Source organism: Bubalus kerabau, chromosome 1, assembly GCF_029407905.1.
Source record: "Bubalus kerabau isolate K-KA32 ecotype Philippines breed swamp buffalo chromosome 1, PCC_UOA_SB_1v2, whole genome shotgun sequence".
Classification (NCBI taxonomy): Eukaryota; Metazoa; Chordata; class Mammalia; order Artiodactyla; family Bovidae; genus Bubalus; species Bubalus kerabau.
This window is the reverse complement of record NC_073624.1, coordinates 184,682,798-184,706,662: the sequence shown is the minus strand read 5'-3', so window position 1 is coordinate 184,706,662 and position 23,865 is coordinate 184,682,798. Positions and strand designations below refer to the sequence as shown.

The 23,865-nt window shown below is 44.7% G+C and overlaps 2 protein-coding genes across 11 annotated transcripts in view; both read left to right on the top strand.

Annotated features, from left to right (window-relative positions):
* INSR (insulin receptor) overlaps positions 1-13,274 on the top strand; it is a 143,682-nt gene extending 130,408 nt beyond the window's left edge. For all 4 annotated transcript variants that reach the window (XM_055545387.1, XM_055545384.1, XM_055545383.1 and 1 more), the window contains 7 exons: positions 634-701; positions 3,603-3,847; positions 5,548-5,658; positions 5,752-5,911; positions 7,211-7,340; positions 7,659-7,793; positions 10,633-13,274. In XM_055545387.1, the coding sequence (XP_055401362.1) occupies positions 634-701; positions 3,603-3,847; positions 5,548-5,658; positions 5,752-5,911; positions 7,211-7,340; positions 7,659-7,793; positions 10,633-10,987 (1,204 nt within the window). In that variant the 3' untranslated portion in view covers positions 10,988-13,274. The remainder of the gene's footprint in view (positions 1-633; positions 702-3,602; positions 3,848-5,547; positions 5,659-5,751; positions 5,912-7,210; positions 7,341-7,658; positions 7,794-10,632) is intronic.
* ELOF1 (elongation factor 1) overlaps positions 1-23,865 on the top strand; it is a 277,100-nt gene that overhangs the window by 94,740 nt on the left and 158,495 nt on the right. The window lies entirely within an intron of this gene.

The window sequence follows — 23,865 nt, the reverse complement described above, 5'->3', positions numbered from 1 at the left end:
CAGTGGAGCCTGGTGGGCTACAGACCATGGGGTCGCAAAAGAGTCAGGCATACAGCTTAGCGACTAAATAACTACCACAGCGCAGTGACTCATGAACATATAGTATTTCTGCCATATGTATGCAACCATCTAAATAAATAAGGTAACAGAGATGGACTGAAGAGTGTAGGATACAGTGCGATAATTAGGAAGTGGCCAGTTGTGAGTATGCATTGCGTTTGCTTTGAAGATAATATATTTAACTGTAGGCTTATGTAATTTAATTTTAAGCGGTGGTTGTATTTAACACCTGGCTTGCAAATTTCCTGAAAATTCAACAGTTGTTTCTCATAAGCTGGAATGAGATGGTTTCAGAACAGCAGCGGGTGAATAGTTTTTAGATGTTATAATGATAACCATAAATTATAGTTTATGGGTAAGCTGTTCCACGCTGATGCACTTAGGTAGCCATCTGATGGGCTTCTGCTAAAAAAAATTAGGATCCCCCACCCTCACCGCAGACTGTATCCAGGATTATGTGGCTGCTGCTAATAAGGGTAGCTGTTTGCTCTGGGGAGGTTATATCCTCCTGCTAGACACCCACAGAGTCCTGTGAGTTTATCAAGATGGAATGTCTCCATTCTTCTCATCCAGGCAGCCAGATGGGCCACTGGGACCACTGTATGCTTCTTCAAACCCAGAGTACCTCAGTGCCAGCGATGGTGAGTTCTATCCCTTTGCCAGTGGATGACCAGAACCCCTCTGTTTGGTTTCCTTTGCCATCTCCATCAATTGACAGTCAAGGGTTGGTACCCTGGGGGGCTGAGAAGAGTCTTCTTGTTCCCTGGAGTTGGCACACCTGCCCCTGGTGCAGAAACCCTGTTACCAGGAGCAATTAGACACCTGCCGTCTGGCACTTGTTTGGACGGGCTGATCTAGATGATCTAGATGTGCTTGGGCTGGGCTGAGACACCCTCAACTTGGTGCTGCATCTGTAGAGATACAGAGCATGGGTCCTATGCTAGAGAGCATGCCAAGGGTCAGAGCCAGAAAGTGGTGACAAAACAGGCCATCCAAGCCGGGAGGTGGGGTCAGAAGCCAAGATGGGAGACAGGAGATGAGGGATGGGGCAAACGAGAAGCAAGGACCAGATGGGGAATATGGGAGGCTGGGTGGGTACCACCAGCACCTCTGCTGTTGGTGGCCACTGAATATGGGTAAGATGCTGATGCTGGTGACAGGAGCATAGGACCGATGACCATGTTCCCTTGATTCCACCAAAGGGCAGTGAGTGACCCTTGTAGATAAAGCTCTGTTCCTTTGGACACGAAGGCAGCTATTGCATTACAACCTTCTAAAATGCTTCATGCAGCAAAAAAAAAAAAAAAAATAAATCAAAGAGCGACTTTCAAGGCATGAACACTATTGCATGGCAGGATGCTGCTTTGGGAGACAGGGGTGGTGTTTTTAAGGATACCTGGGATTCATTTCAAAGAAGTCTGATAAGACATGCAGACACAGAAGTGACTGTCATGAGGAAGAAGGGTAGACTCACGGAGCCTGGAAAGACAGGAGGCAGGGCCACACGGGGAAGCACCAGGGTTGGTCAGGAGGCAGAGGGAGTGGGAGAAAAATATGAGCAAGAGGCTTTATTGTCTTTTCCATGGGAAAGGTGAGGCAAGACATAAGAGGGGCTAATTCAAGCTAAAGTATTTCAGCAGCATCTGGGGCATATGAGCTGTCCCTGGTTGTCTCCTAACTGGACCTGGGATGATCAGGGCAGGGGGATGGTGCCCCAGAGTGTGAGAGCCTGATGATGGAGGGGGTTAGGATGTGGGCTCTGGATTGGCTGTTTTGCATATGAAAGGTGGACTCTCGGGCACTTCATTTACTCTCTGCGTGAATTGGCCACCCCTGGGAAGGGCAGTCCTTCCAGCACCAGCAAGACCTCAAAGCATCAGAATAGAGAACCTAGACAAGGGGGTTATTCCCGGTGGGAATAGGCACAGAGTCCGGGAGCAAGAAGGGGTGAGTGTTGATCCAGAGCCTTTCTCTCTGTTTGGCAAATGGCATTGTTAACCATGTCAGAGATGGGAAAGCTGAACCCCAGGGCTGCCATCAACCCCCACAGTGTTCTGCTTCCACTCTATTATCCTGCTTCCTTCTGGGGTTGCAGCAATGGCTGAAGGCACAGAGGTGCTCAGGGAAAGCTGGAAGTTGCAGCTCGTGGGTCTTTAAGGCCAGCAAGTTCTGGGCCAAGAGATACAGAGGGCAAGGTCAAAGCTCTGGGATCTTGGGGGCTGGGAGAGGGACTCCCCAGTGAGTATGTGTAAGTTCATTTGGGTTCAGAGCTCTTGTATGATCCGATGTCCTTGCAAGAGCCATTGGTGATGGTATTGTGTTGCTTGGACTGCTGTATTCAGACTGGGCGGCTTAGAAAACAGTTTGATTTCCTCACAGCCCCAGAGGCTGGAACTCTGAGATCACGGCGTCAGTAGGGTTGGTTTCTCCTGAGTCCTCTCTCCTTGGCTTGTAGATGGCCATCTTCTCCTTGTATCTTCCCTCTGTGTGTATCTGTGTCCTAATCTCTTCAAGGACTCCAGTCAGATTGGATTAGAGCCACTCTAATGACCTTATTTCCGAGAAGGCAATGGCACCCCACTCCAGTACTCTTGCCTGGAAAATCCCATGAATGGAGGAGCCTGGTGGGCTGCAGTCCATGGGGTCGCTAAGAGTCAGACACGACTGAGCGACTTGACTTTCACTTTTCACTTTCATGCGTTGGAGAAGGAAATGGCAACCCACTCCAGTGTTCTTGCCTGGAGAATCCCAGGGACGGGGGAGCCTGGTGGGCTGCCGTCTCTGGGGTCACAGAGTCGGACATGACTGAAGTGACTTAGCAGCAGCAGCAATGACCTTATTTTACCTTGATCATCTCTGTAAAGACTCCACCTCTAAATACAGTCACATTCTGAAAAACTTGGGTTCGGACATCAACATATAAATGTGTGAGGGATACAATTTTAGCATGCAACAGGTGCAGAGGAGGGCAGGAAGCATCATGGTTTTTCTTAAGACTGTGTATTTGTCTGCAAATTATTTGCCACTGTGTAACAAACAACTCCAAACTTAGGGGCTTAAAACAACCACTATCTATTGGCTCAAAATGTGGTGGCTTTGCCAGCTGGGCAGTGCACAGCTGGGTGGTTTTTCTGGTCTCAGTCACATGGCTGTAGCCCTTTTGCAGATCCACTGGCACTGAGTTGTCTTGAGTGGGCTCACTCACCTATGTGGCGGCAGGCAGGCTGGGTGTTTCCCCTTCCTTTTGGTACTCTGCAGAAACAACAGGCTTAGATGGGAAGTAGCATCCTTTGGTAAGGGGACTCTGAAATCAGACAGGTTGCAGGCTCAGCTTGGCACGCTACTGGCCAGGACCCTGGACTGATTATGGCTCCTTCCTGAACCTCCGTCCATCCTGTTTTTGGCCCTCTGCCCACTGCCCAGCACAAGGTCTGGACCACAGGAACCACTTAGTGAACATTTACAAGGAGGAGGTTGGGTGGGAGGTGGCCAGGACCCCCGAGGGATCTGCTGAGGGTGCTGTGTAGATAAGTGAGGAGTAGTGTTTCCATGCTCTGTGTATGTGCCGGACGAGTGGGAGGTGCCTCGAGAGAAGATCACACTCCTGCGAGAATTGGGGCAAGGCTCCTTTGGCATGGTGTACGAGGGCAACGCCAGGGACATTGTCAAGGGTGAGGCAGAGACCCGCGTGGCAGTGAAGACAGTCAACGAATCAGCCAGCCTGCGAGAGCGGATCGAGTTTCTCAACGAGGCTTCGGTCATGAAGGGCTTCACCTGCCACCATGTGGTAAGTCCCCCTGCTGGCTCCGGGAGCAAACAGTCTTTATTTTTTAATTTTTATTTTAGTTTTTTAAATTTTTAGTTGGAGGATAATACAATACCATGTGCAAAATAGATAGCTAGTGGGAAGCTGCTATATAACACAGGGAGCCCAGCCCAGTGCTTTGTGACGACCTAGAGCCTATATATACTTATGACTGATTTGCTTGTCGTGTGGCAGAAACCAACACAACAGTGCAAAGGCTTCCTTAACATGCATTCTCTCATCCCATCTCCTCCATCCTTCCTCTTAATGCATAGAGCTTGAGGATGCTGGGTGTGGACCTTCTGCCCAGCCCCCACTCTGCTGAGCATCCCAGAGGTGGCCCTTCCCTTCTCATTTCTCCAATCCCATCCTTTCCCACCTCACCTAGAGTGAGACCCTTTCGCTGTCCCATCACTTTCTAGAATCTTCTATCTCTTCCCTCTTCCTGGCTCCTATGTAACCTCTAAACACTGTGGTCCACCCGATCCCTGCTCCCCACTCCCCAGTCAGCACAGACTCTCCCTGCCTTTCCACTCCTTTAGTTTCCCCTTGAGACTGTGTCTTTTCATCCTTGCCCCAAGCATATTCTTGGAGCACCTGCTCTATATGAGCTCCATTCTCCTCTCTGAGATGCAGTGGATGTCTGTCCTCCTGGAGCTCCCAATCCAGAGGTGGAGACAGAATCTAAACCCAGCAAGTTAATGATGTCATCCCATGAGGAGACGATGCTATGGCAACAGGGGAGAGGAGGGCGGAGCTGGGGGTTTGGGAAGGCAGCAGTGGCAAAGGTATATTTGAGCAAAGACTCCAGGATATAGGGACTGGGTTGAGGGACAGGTGAGGGGACAGAGCATCAGGCAGAGGGAACAGTTAATGCAAAGGTCTGGAGGTGGGCTCAGAGACACAAGGGTTTGCCTTGGCATGTTGCTGTCTGGGAGCAGCCATTTATTCACTTCTTTAAGTAGTATTTGTGCAGGCTGCTGCAGGAGATGTTGCAGGGACGAGGTTGAATGAACCACTGTGATTCTTTTGGCCCTTGTGCAGCTTGCTTTTTTTTGGCCTCGTCCCATGGCTTATGGGATCTTGGTTCCCAGCGCAGAGTCCTAACCACTGGACTGCCAGGGAATTCCCTGTGGCTTGCAATTTTCAGCTGTATCATCCAGGACAGTGGAGCTTCCCTGATAGCTCGGTTGGTAAAGAATCCACCGACAATGCAGGAGACCCCGATTCAATTCCTGGGTCGGGAAGGTCCGCTGGAGAAGAGATAGGCTATCCACTCCAGTATTCTTGGGCTTCCCTTGTGGCTCAGCTGGTAAAGAATCCGCCTGCAACGTGGGAAGCCTGCATTCGATCCCTGGGTTAGGAAGATCCCCTGGAGAAGGGAAAGGCTACCCACTCCAGTATTCTGGCCTTGAGAATTCCATGGACTGTGTAGTCCATGGGGTCGCAAAGAGTCAGATACGACTGAGGAACTTGCACTTTCATCCAGGACAGTAGCCACTCGCTCCCCCACCCCAAATCCAACAAGATATTGACCTTGGTGTTTCTTCGGGCTTCCTACAGGCCACTCAGGACCAGTGTGCTGGGTGTGATGTAGGTACCAGACAGAAAGACCCAGGTGGGTGGACGTCTTCTCACAGACCCTCATTCAAGAATCTCCCCGGCCCCTGCTTATTCCACAGGTCCGCCTCCTGGGGGTGGTGTCCAAAGGCCAGCCAACGCTGGTGGTGATGGAGTTGATGGCTCACGGAGACCTGAAGAGTTACCTCCGTTCCCTGCGGCCTGAGGCTGAGGTGAGCTGTCTCCAGGTACCTGGCAGGGCACCCAGCGCCCCTGGGCCTCAGGCACATGTGTGGCTGAACATGCCCCCCCTGTTTCAACTTTAGAATAACCCCGGCCGCCCTCCCCCTACCCTGCAAGAAATGATTCAGATGGCGGCAGAGATCGCCGATGGGATGGCATACCTGAATGCTAAGAAGTTCGTGCACCGGGATCTTGCAGCCCGGAACTGCATGGTCGCCCACGACTTTACCGTCAAAATTGGAGGTGCGTCTGGCTTTCTGCCTTGAAATGTGTGACCCAGGCTTTTTGGCTTCGGTTGTCTATAATGAGCACTTCAATCTTTTCTAGTAGTGGAAAGGGGCATGGTTTGGGATGGGGGCTCACCCTCATGCTGTAGTTTAATTGCATTTGTTCTTTACTTCATTCATTCACTTCTTTAAGTAGTATTTGTGCTGGTGGCTGCAGGAGGTGTTACAGGGGTAAGGTTGACTAAGTCACCATAATTTTTCTGCCCTTGAGAAACTTGCAATTTTTGGCCTGGACACATGGCTTCTGGGATATTGGTTCCCAGCTCAGAGTCCTAACCACTGGACCCCCAGGGAATTCCCTGCAGCTTGCAGTTTTTATCTGCACCAAGCAGCACAGTAAAATAAAATAAATTCAGTAAAAGTAAATAAAAATAATTTAAATTCAGTAAAACAAAATTTAAAAATTCAGGAAAATAAAATTAATTCAATAAAATAAAATAATTAAAATTCAGTGAACTAATTTAAATGAATTTAAATTCAGTACAATAGAATGAGGTTAATTCAGTAAAATAAATAAAATAAAATTAGTTCAGTAAAATAAAATAATTAAACTTCAGTGAACTAATTTAGAACTTCCCAGGTAGCACTCAGGATAAAGAACCCACCTGCCAAGGCAGGAGTCATAAGAGCTGCGGGTTTGATCTGGGTTGGGAAGATCTCCTGGAGGAGGAAATGGCAACCCATGCCAGTATTTATGCCTGTAGAATCCCATGGACAGAGAAGCCTAACAGGCTACAGTCTGTGGGGTCACAAAGAGTCAGACACAACTGAAGTGACTTAGCACTCACACATGAGGAGGTTGAAACTCTGTCTTGTCTGTGGGGTGTGAGGACAAGGGGTTGTGAAGCAAGGACCCAGCCTTTGGTTTCTTGCTGCGCAGCTAGGTGGGTAGTGGGGCCAGATCCAATGGGGAGCAGTAGCTTGGCTGCAGAAGGTGAAAAGTTCAGCGTGGGTTGCCTATGAGGTCATAGGTAGGAAGGAAGTTTTGCTAAGATTGAGATCCCCATGTTGCAGGTCAGAACATCGCTTCTTTGCTGCTTGCTGGTTCTTTTCTTTCCTTTTAAGTGGTGACCCCCCCCCACCCTCCTCATCTGAGTACCCTCAGAATCCACTCTCACTGTATTTGGCTGTGATCCATGTGAGCTCACACCTGGGGCAGGTGAACTCAAGAGCTCTGCCAAGGGTTGGGGAGTAAAGACGGCAGACAGCTGGGTCACAGCTGAAGGCTAAGAGCATGTGAACTGTTTGTTGTCAGACTTCGGAATGACAAGAGACATCTATGAAACGGATTACTACCGGAAAGGGGGCAAAGGTCTGCTCCCCGTGCGGTGGATGGCACCTGAATCCCTGAAGGACGGAGTCTTCACCACCTCTTCAGACATGTGGTGAGTTATGTGTGGGCTGGCGGAAAGAACACTGCGCTTGAATTCCAGGTTGCTCTGATACTATGACCAGCAAGAGAGGAGTCACTTAAAAACTGACTTCTTCATGGCTTCTCCATCAAGGAAAGGAAGGGATAGCATGTCTGGGGGACCCTTGCACAACTACTGTGACATTCCAATGAAGATTAGTCTTATAGGAATTTCTGAACTGCAGCATGAACTGTTTAGAGAACTGGCCACCCAGGTTCTAGTAAGCCAAGAAAGGGTGTGTGTGTTTATTTTAATGGCTTCATTGTTACTACTCCCAACTGTCATTGGCAGGTCTTTTGGTGTGGTCCTTTGGGAAATTACCAGCTTGGCAGAACAGCCTTACCAAGGTCTATCAAATGAGCAGGTGCTGAAATTTGTCATGGATGGAGGGTACCTGGATCAACCTGACAATTGTCCAGAGAGAGTGTAAGTGTAGAAAGGCGGTGTAGTGTGTGGGGTGCTTATTCAAAAGTCTGTGCCTTTTGCTTGGATACTCGTGTTTGCATATTGTATGTCTATGTGTGTTTGTGTTTGCAAGCTTTATCTTTGAATGCACACTTGTGTTTTATATGATGTCTGTGTGTTTTTGCTTGCCTTTTGCACGCACACTTGGATCTGCGTGTTGTGTCTACATATTACTACATGCTTGTGTATTATATCATTACATGTGTGCTTTATTGCCTTTCATATCTTCGGAAGGTTGTAGAGGAAACTGCACAGCAGTGGTTATTTGGGGACTAAAACTGGAGCGCTGGGGTGGAGACTTACATTTAACTACATATTCTTATTATATTTCATTGAAAGTAGAAAAAAGAATTCACCAATTGTAAACACCAAAACTTCAGGGGTACGTACAACATATCCCCTTCCAATATTTGTCTTAAATTTTTGTTGCAGGAGCAGATGTACAGCACAAACATCAAATGCACATCAATAAACACTTGCAAAATTGTCCAGCATCGTAATAGTCCAATAAATGTAAAGTAAAATAAAGGAAAGTACTATCTTCCTAATTAGCAATAAAAAGAAGAGAGGGAAAGAAGGAAGAGTTATGATATTCACTGCTGTCAATGGAATGGCTAGATAGTCATTCATATCACTCTATTGTAAGAATTTTTTGTTTGTTATCATTTAGTTGCTAAGTTGTGTCCAACTGTTTCATGACCCATGAACCTCCAGGCCCCTCTGTCCATGGGATTTCCCAGACAATAATACTGGAGTGGGTAGCCATTTCCTTCTCCAGGGGATCTTCCTGACCCAGGGATCAAACCCAAGTCTTCAGCATTGGCAGACAGATTCTTTACCACTGAGCCACCAAGGAAGCCCATTATAATAATAGCTACTCACAGAAATTTTATTTAAAGTCTCCAAAAAAAAAAAAGAAAGAAAGAAATGATCTAAACATCCAACAATATGAGAACTGGCAAGTAAATTTATAAAATAATTAATAAAGTAATTTGATAAAATAATATACTATAGTAATTGACATTTCAAATTATGCTTATGAAATATTTTGTAACTCAGTGGTCTAGCTTATGTTAAAATGTTAAGTGTAGTAAATGTGTATAAATTGCATTTCCGAATGTATCCAGACAGAAAAGATGAGATTATATCTGAAGGAGAGCTGTATGCAAGCTGTATTTTCACTATATTGTTGGGTGTTTTCTACCTTTCTACAATAAGCATTTACTATGCATTGCTTATTGCATGTAATATTTCTTTACCAGTGTTTCTGCAAAAAAAAAAGTTTGCCTTCCTGAAAAAAATGCATAGAAGAAGGCCATTTTGATGCTTCATCCTCACAAGAATAAGATATCAGTTTAGAAAACCTAATTTGAAGAAATCTCACATGTAAAAAAGTATGAAGCAGAATTCCTTGGAAACTCTGAGCAAAATATTTCTAAACATTGCTCCATGAAGTTTCTTTCCTGGCTATGTCAGGAAGAAATTAGTGCCCCTAGAGTGGGGACCTGCCAATTTTTCCTCTAAAGGGCCATATCGTATTTTCAGCTTTGTGGGCCTGGCAGTTCTCTGCCTTATAGTTCAAATCAGCCGGGGACAATGCGTAATTGAATGGGTGTAGCTATGTGCCAATAAAACTTTATTTACAAAAACACTCAGAGGACCAGATTTGGTCCAGGGGGTGAAGTTTGTCAACTCCTGCCCTGAAAGAAGTTACAGTAGTGAGAGGAAGAGGTAAAATGGAAATCCTGAGCCCCTGGGTCCTATCCTAAGTAAAGTCATAGTCCCCTGCCCCCTCCTCTCCTCCCCTTCTCCAGAGAGTGGGGACTGGGCTTGCAGAACACCTGCTCAGAGCTGGCCCTCTATGGTGGGTCCGCCCAGCTGCCCTCATTCTGAGCAACAATGTGTATATAAAATGATGAACCCACAGAAATAGACCTACAGACACAGAAAACAGACTTACGGTTACCAAAGGGGAAAGGAGGGGGGAGGGATAAAATAAGAGCTTGGGATTAATAGATTCACAGTACTGAATACAAAATAGAAAAACAAGGACCTAGTGTATAACACAGGGAACTATATTCAATATTTTGTAATAACCTGTAAGGGAAAAGAATCTGAAAAACAGTTATATATATATATATATATATATATATATATATATATATAGACTTGACCAACATGTTTGTTTCCATAACATCTTACAGAAAAATCTGAACGAACTTTTTGACTAACCCAATATATTTGAGGGTTTCCCTGGTGGCTCAGTGGTGGAGAATCTGCCTGCCAACGCAGGAGATGTAGGTTTCACCCCTGGGTCTGGAAGATTCCCTGAAGGAGGCAATGGCAGCCCACGCCAGTATTCTTGCCTGGAGAAGTGGATGGACAGCAGAGTCTGAGGGGCTGTAGTTGTGGGGTCCTAAAGAGTTGAACATGACTTAACGACTGAACAACAACAGCAACAAAAATATATATCTGAATCCCTTTGCTGTACATCTGAAACTAACACAACATTGTAAATCAACTCTAATTAAAAAAAAAAAAAAAAATGATGGACCTGGTTGGTCTTCACCAAGTGGCAATATCAGGAGAGGCCCTTGTGGATCTTGTTTGGGAAACCCTTGGCTCTCTTTTTGAAACCATCTTTCATGCCCTTAGAATGTTTGTTTCTGCTTGACCCTCCTGAGGTCAGCACTTGTCCGCGTGGGTGTGTGTGCACCGCAGGCCCGGGGTCGGGGAAGGAGGGCCGCTTGGTGGGGACCCCCGGGGCCTCACCCTCCACGTGCCCCTCTCCTTCCCGCAGCACCGACCTGATGCGGATGTGCTGGCAGTTCAACCCCAAGATGCGTCCAACCTTCCTGGAGATCGTGGACCTGCTCAAGGACGACCTGCACCCCAGCTTTCCCGAAGTGTCCTTCTTCCACAGCGAGGAGAACAAGGCGCCCGAGAGCGAGGAGCTGGAAATGGAGTTTGAGGACATGGAGAGCGTGCCCCTGGACCGGTCCTCGCACGTGCAGAGAGAGGAGGCCGGGGGCCGGGATGGAGGGTCGGCGCTGGGGCTAAAGCGAAACTATGACGAGCACATCCCCTACACCCACATGAACGGGGGCAAGAAAAACGGACGGATTCTGACTTTGCCCCGGTCAAATCCTTCCTAACAACCCCTGCTAGTGGGGGAAGTTTTCCTGTCTACACTTCCCTCTGGTTCGAAGGCCTCCAGAAAACTCAGGATTTCCACCTAGCTCTGCCACAGTGTCAAACGGAGCTCAGAGATCACGACTATCCATTTCAGTTCCTTTTCTGACTTCAAACGCAGTGGTTCCATTGCCTATTTGACTTGTCATCTGAGCACCTAACTGTGAACCTGGATGGGGAGGGGGTTTCCACGGCTGCTGTCCTTTTGGGCCACCGAGGTTTCAAGCCCAGATGTTATTATTATTATTATTTTCCCTAGTAGTTTGAAAGAAAGCACCTATTTTTACAAAGTTTTTTTTTTTTTTTTTTTGCTGGTGTCTGAGCTACAGTATAAAACATAAATCTTGTTTATGAAACAAAAGTTAGAAAGAAACAAACCCAGTTCTAGTAGAATTCCAAGCTTTACAGAGTGGGCTTCAGGAAAGTATTTTTTCATCCAGGCTGAAGGATTGTTTTTTGTTTTTTTCCTTCACAAAACCAGTTCCTCAAATTGACCAATAGCTGCTGCTTTTGTACTTTGCATATGGGTCTGCAGTCCTGGTGTGTGATTCATGTATGCACTTATGTGTGTGTGTGTGTGTGTGTGTGTGTATGTGTATGTATGCGTGCGCGTGCAAATCATGTGTGCTGAGTGGACACTTTGGGGATCAGCCCATGAAGGTTCAGCTCTTCTGGAGTACGTGAGCCCCTGCTTCCTCTACCCCCGACCCCTTCCTTCTTATCTACTGGGAGACTGTGCTCTCAACAAATTTTTCTGTCCCAGATGGAGCCTCAGGATTCTTTTCTCCCTTAACTTTGGTGAAAAATGTTTTCTGGGAGCCATGGGAGTCATTTGGAGTGATAATGGATCTTTTCAAGACCAAACAAAGCCAGGACATAGAAAAGATTTTAAAAAAGAAGAAGAAAAGAAAAACAAGAACTGAGATGATGAAGAGTTTTGAGAATATATTTGTAACATATTTAATTTTTAAAAAGAATCTCCAATATCAGCCTCATAAATTATTGACCATTTCCTGGGGTGGGAGGTAGGGCATATGGGTTTGTCTGCCTGTGTGGGGCAGGAGGGGCCAGGCACCGGTGGCCTCTTTGCTTGGTCTTCAAGGCATCCATTTTTTCTGGGACTAAAGCCACGTTAGCTGCTAATCCTCTGGACATTGTGGTGAGGCCACACTGAGTGTGTGGGCGATGGGGTTTGATGGATGGTTTGGTTTCTGCTCTGAAAAGCTGAGCCCTGCCTTCAAACACACTTGTGGCCCCTGGATCTTCTGGTTCCCTGTGTGTACCTCTCAAGCTTCCTCAGCGGGGTGTCCATGTCCCACAGGGATTGTGCAAATTTGGCACCATTAGATCTCAAAGTGGGACAGAACGGATGGACTTTGAAAACACTAGCAATATGAAGACGTGCCTGTCAGTCCCCTCCGCCCTCAGGGCATCCGACCGTCCTCAGAACTGAGCTCCCAGAAGCTGCTCTGCGCCCAGTGACCTCAACTGGACCAGGTGTGAAGCCTGAGCTGAATTCTCAGGTACTTAACGATCATGCAGTTCCTAAGAGAGTCAAGTCCAGAGGAGAAACCGCTAAGGACCTTCACACTACGGAGAGCATGAGAATGGGCGTGATGCCACAGCTGCTTCCCTTCTGGGGGAAGAATGACCGCTGCTCAAATACAGAACATGATGGACTCATTGCCGTGGTTCATCCGAATCATCACCCACAGGTTATCTCTCGAGTGCATTTTCTCACGAGTCTAAGACTGCTTTCCTTCTCTTCTCAATAACTGTGGGCTTCAGAACACCTGGGATGCCATGGTGACCTCCGAACCTTCTCAGTTCTTGATGAAGAACACAGGTAGACACGCATCCCAGTTGCCTCTGGCTATCTTATTTATACGATTTCAGAAATGACAGCATGTCAGAATATTTCCAGGGAGCCTCAGTGATTGGGTACAAGGAGCACAGAAATTATTTTCGCCAAATTTATTTTGTACATAGACGAGGATCTGTATGTAAGTTAAAAAGGAACGAAACACGTAGATCTAGGTATTTTGTTCTTTTCGTAGTAAATTTGTAGTGGCCGTATACTACGGTAGCAGCAATTTTCACATTTTTCTAATTCAGAAAGGTTTTCTTATATTAGGGGAAAATTATTTATTTTAATATATAAAAATCACTGTAAAAAATCACTTTCATAAGAAATGGAGAGCATGTAAAAAAAATTTTTTTTTTCAAAGAAAAATAAACAGGTGAATGTGGGGTAATGATTTTTTTTTTTTCCCAGCACAGTCTACCTCAGTGTATTGTTAGGATGTGGTTCAATAATGGACATCTTTGAGACTTCAGAATTCTGTCTGGATCCGATCTGAATCAGGGAAGATTTGTATCAGCTGATTCCGAATGCCAGGGACCAGTGAGAATTTTGAGGGAGGGAGTGGGGCTGAAGTACGGCTTTCATGTGAGCATAGATCCTTTTCCTGGCTGATAATATTCACCTCTGAATTTAATCTTCCTTTTTTGTTGTTGTTGTTGTTTGATCCTCCATCTATTGACACCATGGCCCTCAAGAATGAAGCAAGTTTCAGGCCATCACGATGTATCTGATGTATCCAGTTCTGAGCTACCCTTAGCTGATGAGGGAAGCTGCAGTGTTGAGACACAGACAGTCTTTGATCCAGCCAGCATGCTCCTTTCCCCTTAGAATCTCTGTGGTGTGTGAGCATCTAGGTGCCCTAGGCTCTCCATGGTTTATTTCCACTCTTTTTAGGCTGAGATGCTTTGGGTGGGGGACATATCATTATCTTGGGAACTTTACACACAAGCACTCAATGCAGTGTCTGTTGTTATTCTCTGAGTGGGAAGGGAGATGTTGAGAATCTCAACCCTAAACCCACTGAGAGGCTGAACACATTTTTTAGCAACAAAAGCTTGGACCCTCTCATTTTGGTTTGGTTGACTTCAAGCTGATACGGTTTGACCTTAGGGACTTTGACAACCCATGTGTAAGCCTGGATGGGGCCAGCAGAAATGCTGTTGTACGCACCGGACCTCACTGCCCTTCCCAAACCTGTAGGCACCACCCCAGCAGAGTCACCTTTCTCCACTTGCCCTGGAGAGGTACTGTAAAGTACTGGGCCTGCCCTTTGTGAATGGAATTTCCCTGACTTCATTTAGCTATCTCTGCTGCTGCAGTGAAAGAACAAGCAAGCTTGGATCACAGGCTCCTTTTGCATCAGATAATGTGGACTCTGTCGCAACAGAATTCAGTCCTCGAAATGGATGTCCTGGAGGATTGTAGTGATGATTATTTAAAAAAAAAAAAAAAAGCAACAAAGCCAGCTTTGGTTGAATTTTTTGTTGTTTGTTTTTAAAGGTGTCTCATTATTTTAAAAACCCCTTTTTGTTTGTGTGGCAAAATCAACATATAGTAGTTCCTCCCTGGATCAGTGATGTCAAATGCACGTCTGGAAATGTTTGTATTCTGGGAGCTGTCCTGGGTGCTTTTCTGTCCTTTTAAGCTAGTAAGAAGCGAGAAGTGTTGCTGGTTCTCTGGCTAGATGTTGAGCACAACTGAAAGGAAATGTGGGAATTGATGCAAAGGTCTGCACAAACAACCCTGAGACTGCTGGAGACTGCCTCCAATTGCTAGGCAGATCTCCATCTCTCCAACCAGAGCAGATGGTCTGCCGTGAAATGTGCTTGTTGGGTTGGGAGGTGTTTATCTGAAACCATAAGGTTGATCAGTGGGCAGGGTTTGGCCCATGCTCTCCATCTGGGTACATGAGTGGATGTGCTGTAGTCCCCCAAATGACAATCTTTTTCTTCTTTGTGGTGGGTAGAGGGGGTTCAAGTGCCACTTGACAAACAGGTGATTCAGAAATGATGATTTTGTTCAGAGTAGGGGGAATGGGGTTGCACTGATCATATATATATGAATGATGCCCGTAGAATGATATCCCTTCAGAAAACCTTCTGGAATGTTCTTGAGAATATTGATCTACACCAGAATTGAGGTTGGGAATAGAAAGTACAGATGGGCATTTGTTCTTTAAAAGGCGTTAAGGAATGCAATGGACATTCCAAGGCTGTACCTGGAGGTGAATGTTTCCTTAGGGGTCCCCCAGAGACAGAGGGAACCAATGGCTTCTTGAGCTCACTGTCATCTTATACCAGTCAAGGTCCAGAACCAGGTTCTGGCCACATTTTTATTTGGGTTTGGGCCCTAAAAATCCTTGTTAAAACTCAAATCAGGAACCCAGGGCTCTTGGTCCCATTTGAGAAGAAAGGAAACAGTATTCCCTCCCCCGCCCCCAAAGCGAGTGTGTCCACACATATTCAGGAATGGCTCGTCTACTCTCTACCTTGTGTGCCTGGCGGGGTGCGGGCAGGGGTCCAAGCCCTGCCTGTCAGCAGCAGACACCTCCTGTGCCTCGGCTTATGCGGAAATCAACTCAGAGACACAAGACCCACCGAAAGCTCAATTCTTATATTTTTCAATGTTTTCCTACAAGAGCCAAGTAGCACCATATACAGAATATGCCTTTTTTTTTTTTGAATATCAAAATTGCTCTGCATGTAAAATATGGGATAATTACCTGTTTATATGAAAATTCGGAATAAATTATCTGAGAATACTCTTGTTCCTGTGTGGTATCCAAGCCAGGACTTGTGAACTGTGTTAAGCTGAATCCCTGGGGTGTTGTGGGTATTTGTTATGAGAGGAGACACATCCCTAGGTTCTTCATAACAGTGAATCAGGAGGTTAAATATTGTTGCCATCAGGGTTAGTGATAATCCACTGATCCATACCTGTACAGTTGAATCAACCCTTTACATACCAAGCTATTTCTATACTAGTTGGTAAGGACCTGCCACCTCAGGGACCCCAAACCTCCCCAGGTTCCAAACACTAACCCTAAGAATACCAGGGAACCCCAAGATCTTGCTGCATTCCACCATGCTGGAGGCTTAGATGCGGAGTAGCTGGCCAATGCAGTGTTTGCTACTGTCCACTTGCCCAAAAGAAGTCACACAGAGGAGCCCAGAGTCAGCCTCAGGGGAGGGAGGTCTGTCTGAGGGTTTTGGCTGAGGGTGTGAGTGAGAGTCAGTCCAGCAACAATCACCCACACTTCTCACTTTACCCTTCTATGATTGAGGATGATAGACCTTCCTTCATTTGACCATGTGTGTGACTGTGTGTGTGTGCGTGCACGCTCAATTGTGTCCAACTCTTTGCAATCCCATGAACTGTAGCCTGCTAGGCTCCTCTGTCCATAGGATTTTCCAGGTAAGAATACTGGAGTGGGTTGCCATTTCCTTCTCCATGGGATCTTCCCAACCCAGTGTCTCCTGCATTGGCAGGTGGATTCTTTACAACTGAGCCACTGGGGAAGCCATATGACCATAGTGAAGATCAAATAAGGTAATATTTATCCCCCATACCCCTCCAGGTTCCTCACCACCAAGAAACTGATGCCACTGCTAGGTAGTAGCCTGAATTGTGCCTCCCTGGGTTTGTGAAATTCAATAGAAGCCTCTTGGGAAGGGGAAAATGCTTTTCTCCCCAGGAGAGGATCTCAAAGATGCTTCAGTCTTGAGTGAGAAGCTGGGTGGGTGGTATCTTCTCAGAGGGGCCACTCAGACTCCTCGAACCCATGGCCAAGAGACGACTGCAGCTTTGGGTCCCTGGGACCCTGGCTCCAACTCAAATGTGAGCAGCATGACAGATGAGATAGTTGTCACAAGCAAGAGGAAGCATATGGAAGCTTTGGTATCTCCAAACTTCTTGCAGGAGGGAAGTGATGGGGCTTCCCTGGTGACTCAGTGGTAAAGAATCCACTTGCCAGTGCAAGAGAGGCAGATTTAATCCCTGATCCAGGAAGAGCTCACAGGGCACAGAGCAGCTAAGCCCGTGCATGGCAACTATTGAGCCTGTACTCTAGAGCCCAGGAGCTGCAACTGCTGATTCCACTCGCCCTAGAGCCGGTGCTCAGCAGCAAAGGAAGCCACCATAATGAGAAGCACACACAGTGCAACTGGACAGTAGCCTGCACTCACTGCAGCTAGAACAAAGCCCGCACAGAGGTGGAGACCCATAACGGCCCCAAATAAAATAAATAGATAAACTTCGAAAAGACTATCCAGGAGACTTCCTAGAGGAGGTGGCATCCCAATGGGGTACTGAACTACAAATTAAAAAAAAAGAGGAATGTGATACTCTTAGCATGGATGACAGTGTTGGTTGTGGCCTACACTCTGTGTGATGAGATCCAGATTTTCTAGCTGTGGATCTCTAACCTCCTGAGTGCTGCTGACTCGTCCCCTGGGGTATGGTTCTACCCTCCCACCCCATGAAGCTGACTGTTCTGCCTGGGATTGGGTCCTCAAGGTGACTCACCCAGAATCTTCAATCTCACCTACCTCTAGAAGCCCTTGTTATAATCAGAGACTCACAGGAGGCCACTTTGGCTGACACCAGGCTGCACCACCCAGACCACCTCTTCAGAAGCTACCAGGGAGGTTGTCTGCGGGGGGCTCGCAGTGAAGTCATTCAGTTGTGTCTGACTCTTTGCAACCCCATGGACTGTAGCCTGCCAGGCTCTGTCCATGGGATTTTCTAGGCAAGAGTACTGGGGCTCGCAACTGAGTCCTTTTTGCCAGAACTTTCCAAGGCTTAAGGGAGCTGCTTGGTCCAACGTTATGTCCCCTCCCTAGGAGCAGCCACATTTGATGAATGGCCAGGAATACAAATGCCTGACCCTTGTGCCTAAATACAAGTTGAGGGTTCAGTTGTGTCCCCCACTGCCTAAAAGAGATTATGTCCAAGTCCTAATCTCCAGCACCTTAGAATGTGAGCTTATTTGAAAATTACATTGTAGATGTAATTTGTTCAGGTTTAAGGTGAGGTCATCTTGGAGTAGGCTGGGTCCCTAATCTGATATGATGATGGCCCTTATAAAAGGGGGAAAATTGGACACAGACACACACACGTACACATACACGGAGAGCGCCTTGTGAAGATGAAGACAGGAACTGGGGAGAAGAGTCTGCAAGCCAAGGAATGCCAAAACCACCAGCAAAGTGCCTTCAGGAGAAACCAGCTTGGCAGACACCTTGATCTTCAACTTGCAGCCTCAAAACATAAAACAGAAGCAATATTGTAACAAACTCAATAAAGACTTAAAAAATGGTCCACATCAAAAAAATCTTTTTTAAAAAGGTAAGATAAAATACAAACGGATAAAAGTTCTTTGTGACTACAGCCCTGGAGTCCTTTTAGTCTCTTATTCCCACACACTTGCTGGGGCTCCTCCAAGGTCTCCTCACCTCCACTGCATCTGAACTGACTGTCAGGACAGAAAATGATTCTAGTTACTGTCCTCTGGCACATTCAGCTGGTCAGCACTCCTTGGCGTCTAGTTGTGTTGTTGTTACGCCGCTAAGTTGTATCCGACTCTTTCTGATCCCATGAACTGCAGCACACCAGGCTTCTCTGCCCTTCTTTAGCTCCTGGAGTTTGTTCAGATTCATGTCCGTTGAGTGGGTGCTACCATCCAACCATCTCATCCTCTGCTGTCCCCTTCTCCTTTTGCCTTCAAGCTTTCCCAGCATCAGGGTCTTTTCCAATGAGTCGGTTCTTCACATCATGTGGCCAAAGTATTGGAACTTCAGCATCAGTCCTTCCAGTGAATATTCATGGGTGATTTCTTTAGGATTGACTGATTTGATCTCCTTGCAGTCCAAGGGACTTTCAAGAGTCTTCTCCAGCACCATAAATCAAAGCCATCAATTCTTCATTATGGTCCAACTCTCACATCCATACATGATGTTTAGAGCATTAACCCAAATTTTTTTCTGCTTGGCTTCAGTCTCACTGTCTCCTTGTTTTCTCTGTGAGGTTGAGACATATTTTCGAGCTTTCTTTTTAGATGCAAAATGGAATGTGACATTTGGACAAAATGTTGGACCAAGACTGCTACCCATTGAAGCTACCCATCAGCTCATTTGAAGTCTCCTCTCCCTTCCTTGGAAAAATGTATCCCCAATTGTAAACTGTATCACAATCATCTAGAGGGTTTTGAAAATTCAGATGGCTCGACCTCAAACCAAGTGATCTGGGATGGGACTGGAGAACTTTCATTTCTAAAAGGTTCCCAGGTGAGGTTGATGACAATATCACAGGCACCACACATTGAGAACAGGATTCTGGAACATCACCAAGCTGATGTGAGGCAAGGACAGAAAGCTGAAGGTCATTAACCGGTGTCAAATCCACACCAATTCATATAACAAACTATTCAAACACTAAAGCTTCACTTTCTGAAACATTTGAAACGGATCCACTAAACTATACTTATGCAAATATATCACTTTTTAGGTGATAAACTGCAATAAAAGAGCAATTTATTGGGATCCCAAACTTTCTCTCCATAACCCAATCACAAGATGTTAGTTACTATCAATGGTTTAAAATACAAATCTAATCAGTTACCTTACATTTATTTATTAAGATTTTTTTTAATGTGGACCGAAGGACTGATGCTAAAGCTGAAACTCCAGTACTTTGGCCACCTCATGCGAACAGTTGACTCATTGGAAAAGACTCTGATGCTGGGAGGGATTGGGGGCAGGAGGAGAAGGGGATGACAGAGGATGAGATGGCTGGATGGCATCACCGATGCAATGGACATAACAAACTTTGGGAGATGGTGAGGGACAGGGAGGCCTGGTGTGCTGCAGTCCATGGGGTCGCAAGGAGTCAGACATGACTGGGCAACTGAACAGCAACAATTTAGAAATAACTTCCATGAGAATACACAAGGTTTTCTCCAGCCAACACCAATAAAAATAGAACAACATGTCCTATGTAATTTTAAATTTGGTAGAACACACAGTGAGTTAAGCCAACACAAATAGAGGAAACTTTTTTAAACTCTCTTATTTAACCAAGGAAATTTAATGTTATCATTCCAAAATGTAGCCCCATAAGAATCAAGCACAACATATCGTTTTCTTCTTTCTGAATCCTGGTGGATCAGCGGTAAAGAATCTGCCTGCAATGCAGGAGCCGCAGGAGATGTGGGTTGGATCCCTGGGTTGGGAAGATCCCCTGGAGGAGGGCATAGCAACCCACTCCAGTATTCTTGCCTGGAGAATCCCATGGACAGAGATGCCTGGCAGGATATAGTCCATAGGGTCAAAAAGAGTCGGAAGCAACTGAAGCAACTTAGCACACACTGAGCAAGCATGCACGCTCAGTCACTCCATTGTGTCCAACTCTTTGCAACCCTATGGATTGTAGCCTATCAGGCTCCTCTGTTCATGGGATTCTCCAGGCAAGAATACTGAAGTGAGTTGCCATTTCCTTCTTCAGATTTTAACATTACAGCCCATCTAGTTCAAAAGTTAAATTTGATCTGCAAAAAGATTTTATAAGGTTTCCAATTGTGAGAAAGATTCACACAAAGTATTTTTAAGCTTCTTTAATGGATTTTCTGTCCTAGAGTTTGACTCATCTTTCTAGTGCAGTTTTAGATTTTGTTTCACGACAGAATTTCTATGTTTACATAATGTTTTGATATACTCTATCAGCAACCCACTCCAGTAATCTTGCCTGGAAAATTCCATGGACAGAAGAGCCTGGAGGGGTACAGTCCACGAAGTAGTAAAGAGTCGGACATGATTCAGTGACTGGGCATGATTCAGTGTGCACACACACACATCAGATATATGAAACTCAAAATTTCTTCCTGCTCATACTTTCCACCCCCTCCAACTTACTGGTGAATTTTGGTGAGCTTTGACTTCTAATATAGATTCATATGATGGAAGTTGAGATTTTTTTATTATCTGAATTTAATTGTAGCAAAAGGAATAATTCCCTCCCCCCATTGTAAAACTGCTCTATCTTTAAAAATAAAGCTACAGGGACTTCCCAAGTGGTCCAGTGGTTAATACAGGGGATGAGGTTTGGTCCCTGATCAGGAAACAAGGATCCCACAGGCCACAATGAAGGGGGCAAGAGTGCAACTAAGACCTGTGCAGCCAAATAATTAAATGAATAACTAAACATAAAGAACAAATAAAAATAAAGCTATGTATTTTATTTTTGTTAGAAATGAAACTAAGCATTTAAGTGATTATGAAGGTGTTGATTCCAGCAAAAGACTGGGTTAAAACTGCAAGACAACTCAAGACTATATATTCCAACAAAGCACAGTGTAAACAATACTGGAAAACTCCAAGACAGAGTTAGAAGTGGGATGTGATTGAAGCAGGGAGCAGAGGGAGCCTGATGAGGAATTGATATCACAGTGAAAATATACACAAAGCATATTACAAACAGGTGAAAGACATCAACCCACACAATTCAAAGGTCTTTAAGCAAAGAAAATACATGGGAAACAATAATGAGTTACACTGTGGTCTAAAAATCAGAGTGCATATTAAAGATGTTAGAGAATACAAAGGTTAAATAAGCAAGAAAATGCTAACTGGGAATGTCTGAACATAAATTAGGTAGAGGTCAACAGAACACCATTTTTAAATGATGAAAAATCATATCAAGTCAGAATTCTATACCCAGCATCAGTATTGCCCCTAATAAAGATAATTTTAAAATCTTAGAGTGAAACATTTCATTGTTAGCAGTCTTGAATTAGACAGACTAGTAGAGTGAATTATGAAGTCCAAAGGAAAATAATCTCAGATTGAAAACCAGGAATGCAGGAAGAAGTGAAGAGAAAAGGAAAGAATAATTTAGAAATAAATAAAAATGAATTTTTTCTTATAAAGCAATTCTAGAACTATCTCATGGAGATTAAAACACATGTAGAATTAAGATCAGAGAAGGCAATGGCACCCCACTCCAGTACTCTTGCCTGGAAAATCCCATGGATGGAGGAGCCTGGTGGGCTGCAGTCCATGGGGTTGCGAAGAGTAGGACACGACTGAGCGTTTTCACTTTCACTTTTCACTTTTATGCACTGGAGAAGGAAATGGCAACCCATTCCAGTGTTCTTGCCTGGAGAATGCCAGAGTTGGGGGAGCCTGGTGGGCTGCCGTTAGTGGGGTCGCACAGAGTCGGACACGACTGAAGCGACTTAGCAGCAGCAGCAGCAGCAGAATTAAGATGCATGACAAAAGCAATAGAAAAAGCAGGTATATTGAAATGGAACTGAACGTGTTCTTAGGTATTAGCATTTGGGAGATGTGATAAAAGCAATTAACTGTATTATTCTATATTAAATAAATGATTCAGAATTTGACCACTAAAGTAACTGCATATGTTTTGTATAAGATTGCAAGTAATAAGTTTATAGAGGGAAAATGGAATAATTATCATCAGTGAAATAAAGAGAGTAAAGAATCTGTTTCTGTTTCAGTCAAAGGGTAAGAATAAATCAGATTTACCAGTGATTAGGTGAGATGTAAGTGTACAGAACATTGAGTTCTTATTAATGACTCTGTAATATAGACTTCAAAGACTTGTTTGCAGATTTTTTTCAACATTCTTTTATTGCTAAACATTTAAACAATCTGTAGTTTTCTCTATGAAAACATAAATTGTATGGAAATTTTAGCTTATAGAAATGTCCATAACTATTTTTATAGAAGATATCCATAAAAAAAAGAAACATTAAAATGTTGAAAGTGAAAATAGCACCCCATTCACAAATTTAATTTTTCATATAGGATTTCATATTATTCAATAATCTAGTATTACCAATTGCCCCAAATTCTTGTGTTTGGGGATAAAGACTCAAGACTCTCTCAAGTCCTTTTGATTTGAGACATAAGGTGTGTCCTCTGGATTGGATTGTCCCCTGATTGGGTTGTCCACTCTCTTACCCTATAAAAAGGAGAATCAGAGGCAGAAGTTGCTGCACTTCCTAGCCAGCTACAGGCTGTCTGCATCTGTCTGCATCTCAGGAGTGGTCAGAGGAAGCTCTGGAAGATCTTGGAAGATGGGGAAACCTGAACTGGACAAATTTCCAAGCCATCCTCTTCTGGTAAGTGTGGAATCCATATTGACGGCAGGAGGATCTATTAAGATGCTTTTTTTCTTTTCTTGTGTAAAATCTTAGAATTTAGTTCTTAAAACAAGATACATTCCTTATTGAAAGTTATTTCCCAAGTGTTAATGTTTCTTAAGAAATATTCAAGATTTTATATAGTTTTGTATATGAAGCTTTCTTGGAATAATGAAAAGTGTGGGGTTTTTTTTTTTTTAACCAAAATCCTTGGGTAGTGAAAGTAGTATTTGGCCCTAGAGTAGCTAAATCTTTCTCCTCTGTGGACAATTCTTTGCCCACAAAGTGTTTGGTCTTTTTTTCCTCTTTTCTTTTTTTTTTTTCTTTAAATTTCTGTTCTCTGCTTCAAATAGACCTTCCCCAATCTCTTTGTCATCCATCATAGTAGTTAATTTATTTTTCCTATTCTCCCTCCTTACTTCTCATCCTCCTTGCTCTTTCTCTCTCTGTCTCTCTGTTGGCCTTATTGCCTACCATAGCACTTAATTACACATAACACTATTATTACACATTCCTTAGTCTATAGCCCTCTTCTCTCAACAAGAGTGACATAATCTGGGGCAATAACTTGGTTAAGTCAAATTCCAAGTTGTGAGTTTTAGAACACAACTCAGCATATAATGGCTGCTATATAAATAGGCAGTTCAAGTCATTTTTCTATCAAACATTCCTTTATATCTTGACTAATGCAAGGGGCAGCACTAATAATAACAATGGGAATAAAATGAGCTTTATGGTTTCTTTTTAAAAGTCTTCAGAAGACAGAAATGTGAGATTTAAAAAGAAAGGTGGGCTAATGAGGTTTACAGTTTAAACAG